Source organism: Schistocerca americana, chromosome 3 (assembly GCF_021461395.2).
Source record: "Schistocerca americana isolate TAMUIC-IGC-003095 chromosome 3, iqSchAmer2.1, whole genome shotgun sequence".
In the NCBI taxonomy this organism is placed as follows: domain Eukaryota; kingdom Metazoa; phylum Arthropoda; class Insecta; order Orthoptera; family Acrididae; genus Schistocerca; species Schistocerca americana.
The window spans coordinates 557,595,330-557,611,913 of NC_060121.1; the positions used below are offsets into that span (position 1 = coordinate 557,595,330).

General features: G+C 41.1%; 1 protein-coding gene across 1 annotated transcript in view; it reads left to right on the forward strand.

The window, feature by feature from the left end:
- The window catches only part of LOC124606219 (low-density lipoprotein receptor-related protein 4), a 633,935-nt gene that overhangs the window by 444,614 nt on the left and 172,737 nt on the right, over positions 1–16,584 (forward strand). The window contains exons 14-15 of the mRNA XM_047138193.1: positions 2,770–2,933; positions 16,364–16,504. Coding sequence (XP_046994149.1) covers positions 2,770–2,933; positions 16,364–16,504 — 305 coding nt within the window. The remainder of the gene's footprint in view (positions 1–2,769; positions 2,934–16,363; positions 16,505–16,584) is intronic.

A 16,584-nucleotide genomic window follows, 5' to 3' on the forward strand; every position in this document is an offset into this window, starting at 1 on the left:
GTCTGGTCCAGTCCCGGAAAGTATTCTGTCACAAGTGGGGCACTTTTGTGGTTCTTCTGTGGGGGATTCTCGATTTGAGGGGACGAGGAAGTGGCTCTGGTTATTTGCTTCTGTACCAGGTCGGGAGGGTAGTTGCGGGATGCGAAAGCTGTTTTCAGGTTGTTGGTGTAATGATTCAGGGATTCCGGACTGGAGCAGATTCGTTTGCTACGAAGACCTAGGCTGTAGGGAAGGGACCGTTTGATGTGGAATGGGTGGCAGCTGTCATAATGGAGGTACTGTTGCTTGTTGGTGGGTTTGATGTGGACGGACGTGTGAAGTTGGCCATTGGACAGGTGGAGGTCAACGTCAAGGAAAGTGGCATGGGATTTGGAGTAGGACCAGGTGAAACTGATGGAACCAAAGGAGTTGAGGTTGGAGAGGAAATTCTGGAGTTCTTCTTCACTGTGAGTCCAGATCATGAAGATGTCATCAATAAATCTGTACCAAACTTTGGGTTGGCAGACTTGGGTAACCAAGAAGGCTTCCTCTAAGCGACCCATGAATAGGTTGGCGTACGAGGGGGCCATCCTGGTGCCCATTTCTGTTCCCTTTAATTGTTGGTATGTCTGGCCCTCAAAAGTGAAGAAGTTGTGGGTCAGGATGAAGCTGGCTAAGGTGATGAGGAAAGAGGTTTTAGGTAGGGTGGCAGGTGATCGGCGTGAAACACCTTCAACCCATTACATGCAGTCTCCCATCCTTCATCAAGGACACCAACCACTTCCTTGAACGCCTGGAATCCTTACCCAATCTGTTACCCCCGGAAACCATCCTTGTAACCATTGATGCCACGTCCTTATACACAAATATTCTGCACGTCCAGGGCCTCGCTGCGATGGAGCATTTCCTTTCACGCCAATCACCTGCCACCCTACCTAAAACCTCTTTCCTCATCACCTTAGCCAGCTTCATCCTGACCCACAACTTCTTCACTTTTGAGGGCCAGACATACCAACAATTAAAGGGAACAGCCATGGGCACCAGGATGGCCCCCTCGTACGCCAACCTATTCGTGGGTCGCTTAGAGGAAGCCTTCTTGGTTACCCAAGTCTGCCAACCCAAAGTTTGGTACAGATTTATTGATGACATCTTCATGATCTGGATTCACAGTGAAGAAGAACTCCAGAATTTCCTCTCCAACCTCAACTCCTTTGGTTCCATCAGATTCACCTGGTCCTACTCCAAATCCCATGCCACTTTCCTTGACGTTGACCTCCACCTGTCCAATGGCCAACTTCACACGTCCGTCCACATCAAACCCACCAACAAGCAACAGTACCTCCATTATGACAGCTGCCACCCATTCCACATCAAACGGTCCCTTCCCTACAGCCTAGGTCTTCATGGCAAACGAATCTGCTCCAGTCCGGAATCCCTGAATCATTACACCAACAACCTGAAAACAGCTTTCGCATCCCGCAACTACCCTCTCGACCTGGTACAGAAGCAAATAACCAGAGCCACTTCCTCGTCCCCTCAAACCAAGAATCCCCCACAGAAGAACCACAAAAGTGCCCCACTTGTGACAGGATACTTTCCGGGACTGGACCAGACTCTGAATGTGGCTCTCCAGCAGGGATACGACTTCCTCAAATCCTGCCCTGAAATGAGATCCATCCTTCATGAAATCCTCCCCACTCCGCCAAGAGTGTCTTTCCGCCGTCCACCTAACCTTCGTAACCTGTTAGTTCATCCCTATGAAATCCCCAAACCACCTTCCCTACCCTCTGGCTCCTATCCTTGTAACCGCCCCCGATGCAAAACCTGTCCCTTGCACCCTCCCACCACCACCTACTCCAGTCCTGTAACCCGGAAGGTGTACACGATCAGAGGCAGAGCCACGTGTGAAAGCACCCACGTGATTTACCAACTGACCTGCCTACACTGTGATGCATTCTAAGTGGGAATGACCAGCAACAAACTGTCCATTCGCATGAATGGACACAGGCAGACAGTGTTTGTTGGTAATGAGGATCACCCTGTGGCTAAACATGCCTTGGTGCACAGCCAGCACATCTTGGCACAGTGTTACACCGTCCAGGTTATCTGGATACTTCCCACCAACACCAACCTATCCAAACTCCGGAGATGGGAACTTGCCCTTCAGTATATCCTCTCTTCTCGTCATCCGCCAGGCCTCAATCTCCGCTAATTTCAAGTTGCCGCCACTCATACCTCACCTGTCTTTCAACAACTTCTTTGCCTCCACACTTCTGGCTCGACTGACATCTCTGCCCAAACTCTTTGTCTTTAAATATGTCTGCTTGTGTCTGTATGTGTGGATGGATATGTGCGTGTGTGCGAGTGTATACCTGTCCTTTTTTCCCCCTAAGGTAAGTCTTTCCGCTCCCGGGATTGGAATGACTCCTTACCCTCTCCCTTAAAACCCACTTCCTTTCATCTTCCCCTCTCCTTCCCTCTTTCCTGATGAGGCAACAGTTTGTTGCGAAAGCTTGAATTTTATGTGTATGTTTGTGTGTCTATCGACCTGCCAGCGCTTTTGTTCGGTAAGTCACCTCATCTTTGTTTTTATATATAATTTTTCCCACGTGGAATGTTTCCTTCCATTATATTGAAGAGGATAACATTTTGAAAGAATATTGTGTTGGCTATATTAATAATAGTAAATTTTGTGAAAGAGAAATAAATGGAGGGTGGTTGGAAATGACATTCTAAATAGCATGTAACAAAATATTAGCAGTCTAAAATAATAATTACATACCATTTCAGGTTCTTACTAAAGGTTTACCTCATCCATTTGCTCTTACATTATTTGAAGATGCTCTGTACTGGACTGACTGGAACACTAAAAGTATTTCAACTGCCAATAAACACACAGGAACTGGTCTTCGCACACTCCACTCAGGACTTCACTTTCCAATGGATATTCGCAGGTATGATACACTCTGCTGATATAGTTAGTTAGTTGCATGGGTCATAGCTGGGACCTCAAAATATAATGAGGAATGTGTTCGTTTTAGAAATGAGGTGTTCCCTGGAAAAACAACTTAATATACACTAAGTTGTTTTTCCATTTTCTACAGTAATTGCATCTGCACAATCCTGTCTTTGTGCACCCAAATTATCAGCACTCTATGACAGACAGAATGCCCTCCAAAAACATTTGACCATGCTGTTCCAAGTAATCATTCCACTGACTGCCACTGCCAGTATGCAGCTTCCATGCCACTCGTACCTGTGGTGTGTGTGCACTGTGCTGAGACATATTTGTCAGAGACGGGATAACTGTACCATGGAATTTACGTTTGCCAACATGCATAGGAAGTAAATAGTGACTGTAAACAAAATATGGAAAGTGATTGTGGTAGTATATCCAGTACAGAGTGTGATCATGAGAACCACCTAATTGTATGGAAACACAAAATTCAGGAAGGAAAGTGGAAGAAAAAGGCCATGAAGAAGAAGAGAAATTCAGGACAATGTAATGTTTCACAGAAAACTGGTAAGAAAGTCTGTTGTAAGAAATTTGCAGTTACTAAGAAATGTTATCCAAAGGAATGCTACCTAAAAATATTACCAACAGATCAATAACAGATCCATGAATGATTTTGGGTTTTAGTTGATAAGAACACACAAGCTACATCGATGTTAAGTTTAATTGAAAGGAAAACACTATCTAGAACATCTAATGCACCTAGGTCTGGCTGAAATTGTAGCTCCACCTATATATACCATCTAAAATACAACAATAATAAGGCAGTAGTCTGTAAATCCCTATTCCAAAATATCTTGCGAGTTACCGAGCATTGTTTGAAAACAGTTTTAAAGGTGTTGAATGATACTACTCTTACAGTAGAGCACAAAAGAGGGAAACACAGCAACAGACAGTGTAAAACTGCAGTGAAAATTTGGGGCATGGTCTGTTCTCTCTGGGACCAGTTTCCTTTCAAACCACTACATTATTGTCAAGGCAAGTCTGAAAGGAAATATTTTGACAAACCTGATCTTAGTGTTGCTAAATTATTCACAGCATTTATAGATCATTTTCTCCATGAAATGAATATGGTTCTCCAGATAAAGTATAAAACTTATCGTAAGTTCTGTAGGGAAAATAATCCATATTCATTTCGAAAACAAATAACTGATACCTGTAATATCTGCCAGGAGTGTGAAGTTATATTGAGTGTTAATGCAAATTATCTTCGTAAAGATGAATCTGAAGAACGCAAAGTAAAGATTGTGAAGTACAATACACTCAAGAACAAGTATTTGAGGTCAGACAAACTTGACAACACAGATACCGTAGTGCTCGAGTTTGATTACACACAGAACCTGCCTCTACCTAAACTAAGCATTACTGTGTTACTGTACAATTCTGTAAGAGGCTACTGTGGTTCTATGTACTTAATGTTCACTGTCACAATGACCAATCAAGTACATTTCATTGTTTTCTCAAAGGTTTGACAAAAAATATTCAAATTCTGTTTGTTCCTTCTTATATGACTTCATAAGTAGGAAACTCCAGGAACCAAACAATATTAAGACTATTATACTTCTATTGGATTCATGTGGAGAGCAGAATAAAAATATGAACATGGTATGATTTTGTGCCGGGATTTCAGAATCAAACATAACCATGCGACATGTATCTCCAGTTCGGAGACATTCATACAATTGATGTGGCCATAACTTCAGCATGTATGGAAAAAGTTAAGAAATATTGAAAACATTGAGAATGTGCACCAATATGTTTCAGTGCTTCAGAGCTGCAGAAAGAATCCAGTACCCTTTTAGGTCGTGAAAGGAGTGGACATTATTGAGGACTAGGCATCAGCTTTACCACCATACTACATCACAAAACCAAAGGAAAGACACTACTTGGAATACAGAAATACATCATTTTGTATTACAATGGAAACACATTTTACATCTTGTCTAGTTATGCAGGAATATTCTGTCCTTACCAAATAAAGAAATGAGGATGCACATTGCCAATGCAGAAGATGGACATGGCGATGGTGAAGACATCTTGTCCTGGGATTAGGATGCAAAGAAGAAAGATATTTTCTGAATAGTGATATGTGGTGAGGGGATGCAAATTGATTAATAATTGCTTGAATAATTGAAAAAAATATATTGGAAAGAATAGTTGAAAGAAATTTGAAGGTAATTTATGAATCAGTGCACAGTCCTGGGTGAAATTTAACTGATACCAATGTCAACAGTCCTTCAGTGTCAACGCATTCAAGGTCAATATTTATAATTTGCATTACATTCTGCTTCAAATTTATTCCATTGTGTCTGGTCTTGATTGTGACAATGTCGATACACGATTGCTCCTCCAGATATCAAGTAAATTCTTCTTGTCTGCTTCGAACCTCTTGTTGCAGGATGTCGGCGGTTAGTGAAATGATGAACAGATAGGAGTGGATGTTGTAAATGCGCAAATAAATTTTGCTTTCCTAATAACTTTTTATAACACTTTTAATGTACGGTTGAAATATGCATTTTTAATAATGCTGGTATGATGGATCCAAGCATACGTCTGTACACTACCACTTATTGAAACAAAAGGGTGAAGATACAGGAATTAATAACTTGAAGAGCTGATTTTGTTTCATACAGACATCCAACAATGCATCAAAACATTATCCTTGCCACAAAACAACTCATTAATTCCCTTTGTTGGTGCCTGTAACCCATTCAGTTTACACATAGCTTATATAAAAGAAAAGAAAAGAACAAAAAAATAATATGATTCAACACACTTCGCAATACTCAGGTTCCTTAGAGAAGACAATGCAGAAATTCTGAAGAATACTGTCGACACTTATGTTTCTGCGATAGACAATGACTGCTCAGGATGCAAAATAGACAAATGATCGGTAGTAACCATGCCTAGACTGTTGCAGATAATTGTTGAGGACACTGTTGTGTCCTACATATGTATATAATTGACTGAATGCATTTCTTTCACATTGTGGATGATTATGTTAATACTAGGTTTTTAAGGAGGATTATTATGTCTTATGTTCATTTGTATATATAATGCCTTCAGGAACACCTTTGTAGTGTGCTGTTGCTTTGAAAACTAATTATTTTTGTTGAATAAAAATATATTTTGTTACTTTACAGTCTAAGTACGTGCTTTTATATTTAATGACTGTTTAATAGTCAAATATGGAAAATGTCGCTCTCTTGTTCGTGTTATACAGTGATCGATAGAAGAACAACTTAAGTGTGGTACTGTATTACCAGTTCAAACCAGTATGTAAGCCATACAAAGTACATTATCACATCATTTATTCTAAAACATCATCATGTTGTCTCTATTTGACTGAAATTTTGTCCATGTATGAGGGATTGAAATGAATGAAAACACAACGTCAAATATTTGATGCTCTGTATCCTGATTTCCATTATTGCAATTAAGTCCAGAGAATGCCTCAATTATATTACACTTTCTCTGTGAAAAACATGGCAACATGTTGACCTTTTATTTATAACAATGAAAATAATCAGTTATTTATAATATAATGTAAATGGGTAGATAAAAAAAATCTACTCACCTAGTGGCGGCAGGGGAAGACACACACAAAAGCATTTAACTTTTACAATCTTTTGGAACCAGTGGCTTCTTCTTCTGGCAGAATAGTTGAAGGGAAAGGAAGAGGGTGAAGAAAAAGAACTGGAGAGGTTTAGGGAAAGGGGTATAGTTCAGAAAAGTCATCCGGAACCCGGGTCATGGGACACTTACCAGATAGGATGAGAAGGAAAGACTTCTCATGCCATCCATTAAGTTTCCCCTGACCCGGGGTTCTGGGTGACTTTTCTGAACTGTACCCCTTTCCCTAAACCTCTCCAGTCCTTTTCCTTCACCCTCTTCCTTCCTGTTCAACTCTTCTCCCAGAAGAAGGACCCACTGGCTCCGAAAGCTAATAAAAGTTAAATCATTTTGTATGTGTGTTTCCCTGCCTCCACTTGCTTTATATAATTTATGTAATCCCAATATTTTGTTGGGGAACAACCAGCAGCTTAGATTTGATAATCCTTTATTTAAATTTGTCCTAGTTGCAGGTAGCCTTACTGGTGACTAGTTTTGAAAGTAGCCGTTCATTTTCAGACAAGACCTACAGAACATTGCAGTATTAAGAAACATGTCAGGAAAATAACATTAACATTATATAACATGCACAGTTCTTAATACTGCAATAAGTATTTTTTGATTTTAACGCATCCACACTAAAAGTGCTTACGAAAGCAAAATTTCACTGACATACTTGGGTAACATCCACATGACACATAGTCATATATCAGATATGGCATAATCTTATTATATGTGTGATACATTCAACAGATGAAACTGCACTGAATGCATGTACTACAGACAAGATTACAGGAAGTCAACAGGTGTCACTAGTTTCCCGCCCCGTATCGATGCAAATCATCCACGGCAAATGACATAGTCACAATGTAATGTATTCAAACACGCTGCCACAAAATAGTGTACCATAGCCCTCATTAACTGCTAAGTAAAAGGGACAAACTGTATCCATTCTTACAAATTCCGTTATGACATTTTAATCTTTTACTATTGCAATGATAATGTAAACACATGATATGGATTAAGAAAACATGGGGAACAGTACCAGTTAGCATCTGCCATGGGAGCTGATGCCCTACAATTTTAATTTTTTTTTTTTTAAACATCAGTCCATGTGAATGTTTGATGAGAGAATACACTGTTACTAAAAGCTACCGCACTGCAGCCCACTGTGTCAAATATACAAAACATCAAGTGACACTACATTATGTTATACCAGAACTCCTTGTCATGCTGTTCTAAAGATGATATGTGCTTACATTGCCATCTCACACAGAAGATGCTAAGATGGGATTATCTATATGTGGTTAATGTTAAAACAAACACCAGTCATAACACTAGATACATGTAAAGGCCATGAACATTACAGTGAGGAACTGCCCCTCTATAAATCCCAGCATCATGTTATTAATGCCATCAGCTAACCACTTGGCTTGTCTTAGAAACCGTACTATTGAAGGCTCACAGGGTAGAAACCTTTAAATTATTCCGCTTGCTGGGATATGACATGAAGTATTATTGGCACGCTGTGTCCCAACTAATAATCATCAGATTGGCCCTCGAGCCTCCCACTATTTGTCATGTGAATAAAACAGGAAACAGAAATCTGTCACAACAGCATGTGTGGCCATTAAACTATTAATGCCTTGCACACTCCTCAGTTGCAGGTATTTGATTTGTAGCCTGAAGTTAAACAAACAAAGATTTAGCATCTGAGAATTGGGCTGCAACTCTGAAACTAATTTCAGAGAGTGAAGTATAACTAAGTAAAATAAACAATACATTACAGCTGTAGAACTTCTGTTTTCAGAAAGTATTGTAGTTGATTGTTGATAGCACACTTCATAAGGTAGTAAATGTTCTGAGACCTGTTGTCAGTGTGCTCGAACTGTTTAGAGAGATGTCTACAAGAGTGTCAAGAGTGAACACCACATATTATTCTTATTACAGGCTTCTGTGCAGCCAAGAATTTCTGTCTCAATGACAAAGTTGCCCTGGGATATGGTAGCATAAGACATTAGTGAATGAAAAATAGGAAAGTCAACTACACTCCTGGAAATTGAAATAAGAACACCGTGAATTCATTGTCCCAGGAAGGGGAAACTTTATTGACACATTCCTGGGGTCAGATACATCACATGATCACACTGACAGAACTACAGGCACATAGACACAGGCAACAGAGCATGCACAATGTCGGCACTAGTACAGTGTATATCCACCTTTCGCAGCAATGCAGGCTGCTATTCTCCCATGGAGACGATCGTAGAGATGATGGATGTAGTCCTGTGGAACAGCTTGCCATGCCATTTCCACCTGGCGCCTCAGTTGGACCAGCGTTCGTGCTGGACGTGCAGACTGCGTGAGACGACGCTTCATCCAGTCCCAAACATGCTCAATGGGGGACAGATCCGGAGATCTTGCTGGCCAGGGTAGTTGACTTACACCTTCTAGAGCACGTTGGGTGGCACGGGATACATGTGGACGTGCATTGTCCTGTTGGAACAGCAAGTTCCCTTGCCGGTCTAGGAATGGTAGAACGATGGGTTCGATGACGGTTTGGATGTACCGTGCACTATTCAGTGTCCCCTCGATGATCACCAGTGGTGTACGGCCAGTGTAGGAGATCGCTCCCCACACCATGATGCCGGGTGTTGGCCCTGTGTGCCTCGGTCGTATGCAGTCCTGATTGTGGCGCTCACCTGCACGGCGCCAAACACGCATACGACCATCATTGGCACCAAGGCAGAAGCGACTCTCATCACTGAAGATGACACGTCTCCATTCGTCCCTCCATTCACGCCTGTCGCGACACCACTGGAGGGGGGCTGCACGATGTTGGGGCGTGAGCGGAAGACGGCCTAACGGTGTGCGGGACCGTAGCCCATCTTCATGGAGACGGTTGCGAATGGTCCTCGCCGATACCCCAGGAGCAACAGTGTCCCTAATTTGCTGGGAAGTGGCGGTGCGGTCCCCTACGGCACTGCGTAGGATCCTACGGTCTTGGCGTGCATCCGTGCGTCGCTGCCGTCCGGTCCCAGGTCGACGGGCACGTGCACCTTCCGCCGACCACTGGCGACAACATCGATGTACTGTGGAGACCTCACGCCCCACGTGTTGAGCAATTCGGCGGTACGTCCACCCGGCCTCCCGCATGCCCACTATACGCCCTCGCTCAAAGTCCGTCAACTGCACATACGGTTCACGTCCACGCTGTCGCGGCATCGTACCAGTGTTAAAGACTGCGATGGAGCTCCGTATGCCACGGCAAACTGGCTGACACTGACGGCGGCGGTGCACAAATGCTGCGCAGCTAGCGCCATTCGACGGCCAACACCGCGGTTCCTGGTGTGTCCGCTGTGCCGTGCGTGTGATCATTGCTTGTACAGCCCTCTCGCAGTGTCCGGAGCAAGTATGGTGGGTCTGACACACCGGTGTCAATGTGTTCTTTTTCCATTTCCAGGAGTGTATTTAACATAGTCATCTCCAACTCTGATATTGTCCCTAATCCTCCCAGATTTTTAAGATGATCTGTAACATGTGACTTCCATTCCAGGATCTTATCAGTATAAACACCTAAGAATTTATAATACAGTGTACTCCCAATAATTCATTTGAGGCTTATTCATGCATTTTTTATTTAAAAAAATATAAAAAGCACATGTGTCACTCACATAACTGCCAACATGGGTTTCCAGCTGCTATGGGCACCAGTGAATGCTAATCCAGACCGGCAGCAGAAGATGATTATGCCGAACTGCGCCTGAGCACATGCAGACGTCAGCCACCAGCGCTGTCTCTACTAGTCTCCACTACCCGTTCAGGAGATGTCCCAAATTTATGTTTGAAAGTTTCTTGATTATTCATGTTTTTTGATTATCCATGCATCTTCTCCGCCACATAACCCTGAATAATTGGGAGTATACTGTATTCTGTTTCATGTATAGATTTACCCTAATGCTTTATTTCTAATGGGGTTGTCAAGCCTTGTACAATACCGAATATCATCTATTGTGTTTTATCAAAGATAGGAACAGTCAATTTGCAGAAAATGAGTTGTTTAATTTCCTTTTTTCTGAATTGTTTTCTGTCTTTAGTTTCTTCTGAGATTTTCTTTTTGTGTTTCATTCATCCAACTGGTCTTTAATTTACTTGTGTTAATGATGTTAAAAATTTTCTTAGTGAGTCTATTTTTATTTGTTGTATGTAGATGTAAGTAGAACTATAAGCATCTTTTCCTAAATTTATCTATGATGATGTCTGTGTTTTTTATAGAGTTCTTTAGTTAGTCATTTGATCCAAGTTTCATCATGGAGAAAATAGCCATTGATTTTTCTAAGAATTTTCCATTCTTGTTTCTTGATGTCATGAATTTTTGTCGTCCTTTTAATTATTGTGGTTTTTGCAACACATGAAGCTTCTGGTAAAACAACTGTGTTGTAGTGTCAGTATTATAAAAAGGGTATTTGCTACTCACCATATAGCAGAGATGCTGAGTCGCATATAGATACAACAAAAAGACTGTCTGAAAGTAAGCTTTTGGCCGACAACACCTTCATTGGAAATAGATAATACACCACACACACACAATATAGGATATAGTGAAGGAGGAGGAGACCGGTAGTACCAGACATGGAGAGGGACAAATAACATTAAAAGTAAATGATACATTGGTGACAGATGTGTGTACTGTTGCAGAACTTTTTAACAAACATTTTATAACTGTTACTGAAAAGATGGGGTTGTCAGGTTCTGCTGCTGTGGAATACCTCAGACCAGACATTTCAAGTAATTTCCATAATATGAATTTGACCCTGACTACCCAAGCAGAAATAATGACCACCATAAAATCTTTAAAATCAAAAACATCTTTTGGGTATGATGAAATATCAACAAAGTTAGTTAAGAGTGTGATTCTGAGTTAAGTAACATATTAAGCTATCTGTGTAACCAGTCGTTTATCAGTGGAATATTTCCTGAATGGTTGAAATATGCTGACGTTAAACCAATGTTTAAGAAGGGAGATAAAGAACTACCATCAAGTTTCCATCCAATTTCGCTCTTGCCAGCATTCTCAAAAATTTTAAAAAAGTGATGTACAATTGGCTTTATAACTATCTTATCTCAAAAAACACACTACATGCAGTTCAGAACTTGTAAGGGGTGTCCCACTAGTATCGCTGATCATTCCTGGGGTTGTGAAGGTTGTAATTAAATTCTGTGATGGACCAGTATTAGTCTCTTCACTCATTTCAGAATAAAAAAAGAACACAACGAGCAATGCACAACTCAAAGCATTGGGCTAAGAGTATACAGGCATTTAACGCATTTTTTTGTGATAAATAAGGCGAGAAATATAGACACACAGTTGTGGTATATGATGTGGCTACATGGTACTGAAATTAAAGCACATTGTGGAAGGGCAGTGCACCCTGAATGTCGCAACACAGACATGTGGGCCTGTGTACATGTGGGCATGTTTAAAAATTGAAGCACACCATCAAGTTTGAATGTCCAGGAATGTTGAAGGATGTCACCATTATGTAGCAGGATAATACCCACCCATGGCTTTCCAGGGTACTTACTTTCTGTGCTGGGGCAAGAGCATCTAAAATCTCTTCCTTGAAAATTCTGCAGCTTTCATGGTCTTATCATTGCACAAAAATAGATCTTCCTCAGTGTAAACGTGGTCCATCCATGGGCACATTAGCAGGTGTTCAATCATTTGTGTTTCTCCACATTCACAATGGTCATCTTCAGAGTAGCCCTACTTAACCATGTTTACTTTGCAATTTGCAACTCCTGTTTTTTATCTATTCAGTGCTCTCAGTGTACTATATTTACATTGCTCCCCTTGTGTGATTTCCTCTTTGGGGCGCAAGTTTGTATTTTGCAGAAAGTCCAACTATAAAGATAGTTGACAGGTCTTAGGTCGGCCTTCTGGCAGCATTCTCTGTTTCATAAAGCTCATTCTTGACTTAAGTTGTAACTGTTTGGTGGTTATGCATTAAGTGCCATGGGTCATTTTCTTGCTTCCTCCCCTCTATTTCACTGGCTGCTTTGTACCTAATATTTTGTGGTGCTGTGGCTGCAGGTGGGTACATTTTATGGTCAGGTGCAGGCCTCTGGTGAAAATCCTGACAGTCTCATTTAAAGTGACATCTATTTGTTTAGAGTGGCTAGACACCTCCCACACTGGTGCCACATATTCTCTGGCTGCAAAACAGAGCCCCATTGCTGATGACTGAAGAACTTTAGGTTGTGCTCCCCATGTTGAACTAGTCAGTTTACACATATTTTTCTTGCACATATTTTTCCTTTGAGATCAGTGCAGTGTTTTTTAAATAACAGTGCACAATGTAGTTGTAGCCTAACCCCTCTCTGTTCTATTTCCAACTGCCTTGAGACTTCTCTATTACACTGGTGGAATGAACATACTTGTGTGTGTGTGTGTGTGTGTGTGTGTGTGTGTGTTTTTTTTTCTTTTCTTTTCTTCATAGTAGCCCCCCCAAGGAATGCAAAGACTGTGTCAGTTTTCTTTAAACCTCTCCAAATGTTCTTCCTTGAGCAATAGTGGCAGTACCATCTTCATATATGTATCTCTTTATTTCCTGCTGGTGTGGCTAGTCCTTTGTGTACATATTGTACAAAATAGTGGAAACAACACTACCTTGTGGTAATCCATTCTTTTGGTTTCTCCATTTACTTTTCTTCCTTTGGAGGGTAACACAGAATCTTCGATTCTGCAGTATGCCTCTTAACGAGTAAGGCAGTTGAATGTCCTTTGTTATTTCTCAGAATTTTGTGAGGAGATGTTGATGGTTTACTGTATCATATGCAACAGCAAGGTCAACAAAGAGAGCAGCAGTTGTCAGTTTCCTTTCAAAATCTTCAATGTGTTAAGTCAACATGTTTTCCCTGGTCTGAATCCAGCTTGTTCAGGTATAAGTCTTGTGTCGGTTTTGGTTGCTATTCTTAACAGTGTGATTGTTCCAAATAACTTATATAGGTGGCAGATTAATAAAATAGAACGGATTGTTTTTGGATCTGTTGGCTCTATGCCAGGCTTTAGTAATTCTACTACTTACGCTTTCCCAAACAGGTTGGGAATCTGAAATGTTTCCAAACATTTGTTTGGCATCCTCACTAGCCATTCTTTAGTTTTTCGACCAAACTGCTTTATTCGTTCAGTTCATATGTCATCAGGGCCTGCTGCTTTATTTTATTTCTGTTCTCACACTGCTCTTCCCTCTTCTTCAGGTGAGAACGGAGTTTCTAGAGATTTGCCCTCTCCTCCTATGTTTCACTTGAGACTCAACCTAGTCACCTTCTGTCTTGACTTGCCATTCAGTAGCAGCTGGTAAGTAATCTTTGCTAAGATTATTTTGACTATTCAGCAGAAGTGTTGCTGGGAAGCTCTTACAAATCCTCCTCACTGCACCAATCTCTCCCTGTGATTTCCATATGTTTGCAGCCCTGAAAAAAGACATTCATGACCATTGATTTGCATGCCTGGGCACACTCATGGTTCTGTAGCCATTGACAATTATTTTTGCATGAAAGCACTGACTGTTTTTGTCTCACAGTGTGATAAATCTATCAACAGTTATGGTGGTTATTCTTGAAGTAATAAACGGTTTACTTATTTTTCCCTCTGCCTCATTTTCATTTGACTTTTCTTTGTATACTACACCGAAATCAAGAGTCTTGGATGCCTACAGTATCAGTTGTTCATACCCATTGATGATTTTGTGAGGGGATGGCCCCGACATTGTGATATTAGGCATCAGTGACCTGATTGAGGTGCTTAGATGAGCCATTGGTACTTGCTTTCACCATAGGAACCTTTTCAAAAAGCTATTTTCTTTATTTACTTATTTATTTATTTTATTTTTTCATTTTTAATGGCTTCCCAGTACAAAGGTCATAGCAAAATATAAGTGGACCTTTGTCAGTGCTGTACACCTGTTTCTTCCTTTATAGACACAGGGGAAGGCTAGGAAGGCTACTGCCTCTGTGGATGAAACATTAGTTTTACCCATTTAATGATAGTAATTTTACAGTATGGTATGGCTCCATATCCATTTTATGTTGATTGTTAAGGATGAAATTGTTCACAGTTGAATGGTCAGGTGTCAGTGTTCAATGGGCATAGTATTTCAACAACTGACAATGCTGCCATCATCAGATGTGTTGATGAACTGACTGCTTAGAAGCTGGCACTGTGCTTGTGTCTCTTCCCTACCATCCTTGGTTCATGCCTAAGGGAGGGCACATGTCCAGCATCTCCTCTTGCCAACATGTCACTCTGTCTGAGGCTCATGTCCAGGGACAAGACATGGTAGCATATCTGCTGTTACTCTGCCTGCTGCCAAAGACAGTTCATTGTGGGATATTTCCTTCCTTCATCAGACTATGTGTAAGTTAGCAAGCTTTACTAAGGATATAGACACTGTCACAATTGATCAGTGGTTCCCTTACTTGAATCTCGACAGATACTTCAATGACACAGTCCAGAAGTTAGATCTCTGTGTCATAAGCATAGGATGGTCATAATCTATTCTGTGTAGTTCCAATAGAATGTGTTCTGCGACTGCCAACTTGTTTGACTGCCACAATCTGGTGTGCTGTTGGTATTCTCGGCAGTGATCTTCAACAGTATGCACTGCATACCCCATACATTTCAACCCACATTGGCAGGGGATCTGAGAGAACCCAAATTTCCAGTTCAAGGTAATCTTTGACACTGCCAAGCAGTGCCCATATTAAAGCTAGTGGCCAGAAGCCTGTCTTCACTTGGTGTTACTGGAGAATTCCTCCTACCTTTCCATATAATGTGCCATATACTGCAATAAACACAATGGCCACATCTTCCTGTGGTTCCTCTTCTGATTCCACTGTTCGTACAGTCAGTATAGCACACAGGGCTCTCCAAATTTGCCGCTCCAGGCAGCTGTTCTTCCAGAACACTGCCCTCCGACGTTCAAGTTCATGGTTGAGACTCTCATTGTTGGGGAGGGTATGAGACATATGTACCAATGTTTTGAGCACCTTGTTCATGACCGTATGATGAAGATGTCATCAACATGGAATTGTAGGTTTCCATTGGGTTGATTCCAAGCTTCATCCTCAAAATGTTCTGTTTAGATGTTGGTGGCATTTGGTGTAACTGGATTCCCCATAGCTACCCCTTCTGTTAGCAGTCATATAAACCACCACTGAAAATAATGTCAATGTCAAGAAATGCCTAAAAAATAAAGATAAATAGCGTAATGTACCGTGTGTAACAGAAAAACTTTTTTGAAAATGGATCATGTCAGCCAATCTGGTTATGGTGTCCTAATAGTTTTTCTTTCTACTTAAGGAAAATATAATGCTTAATCTCTGTTTTTCACAGTGTAAGAGTGCCTATTTGTGGAGAAATAGTACACTTAGCACTTTCTGTCTGTAGCATTTAAACTGTTGTGAACAGCAATTCATACAACAAATAACTGAGGATCTTGGGTGTAAATACAATTCTTAGATGAAGAGGCTGACCCTGGATAGGGGCAGCATGAAATGAGCTATAAGGCTGATGACAAAATAACGGAAACCAGTGTGAGGAAGTGCACTGTAGAAGTGAGAATAAGTTTGCCAAAATTATCATGTGCATGAAGATGTGCATGATGTTCCTATGTGTGACATATATAGTGTGTGTGTGTGTGTGTGTGACAGAGAGAAAGATAGATATCTTTGTAACTTGAAGCACATTCATTACAGCTATCATCCTCAGCGACAGCCACAGTACCGAAACAGATGTATGGGTCCTGATGGGAATTTTGCCTGTTCACACATGTGCCTACCGAACAGAAGCAGCTACCAATGTGTTTGTCCAATGGGACTCAAACGGCAACCAGACGGGTGAGAGGACATTATATTGATTTATGAAAATTTTATTGTATAAAATGTGTGTTTCACCATCAGCTGCTGATATTTGAAAC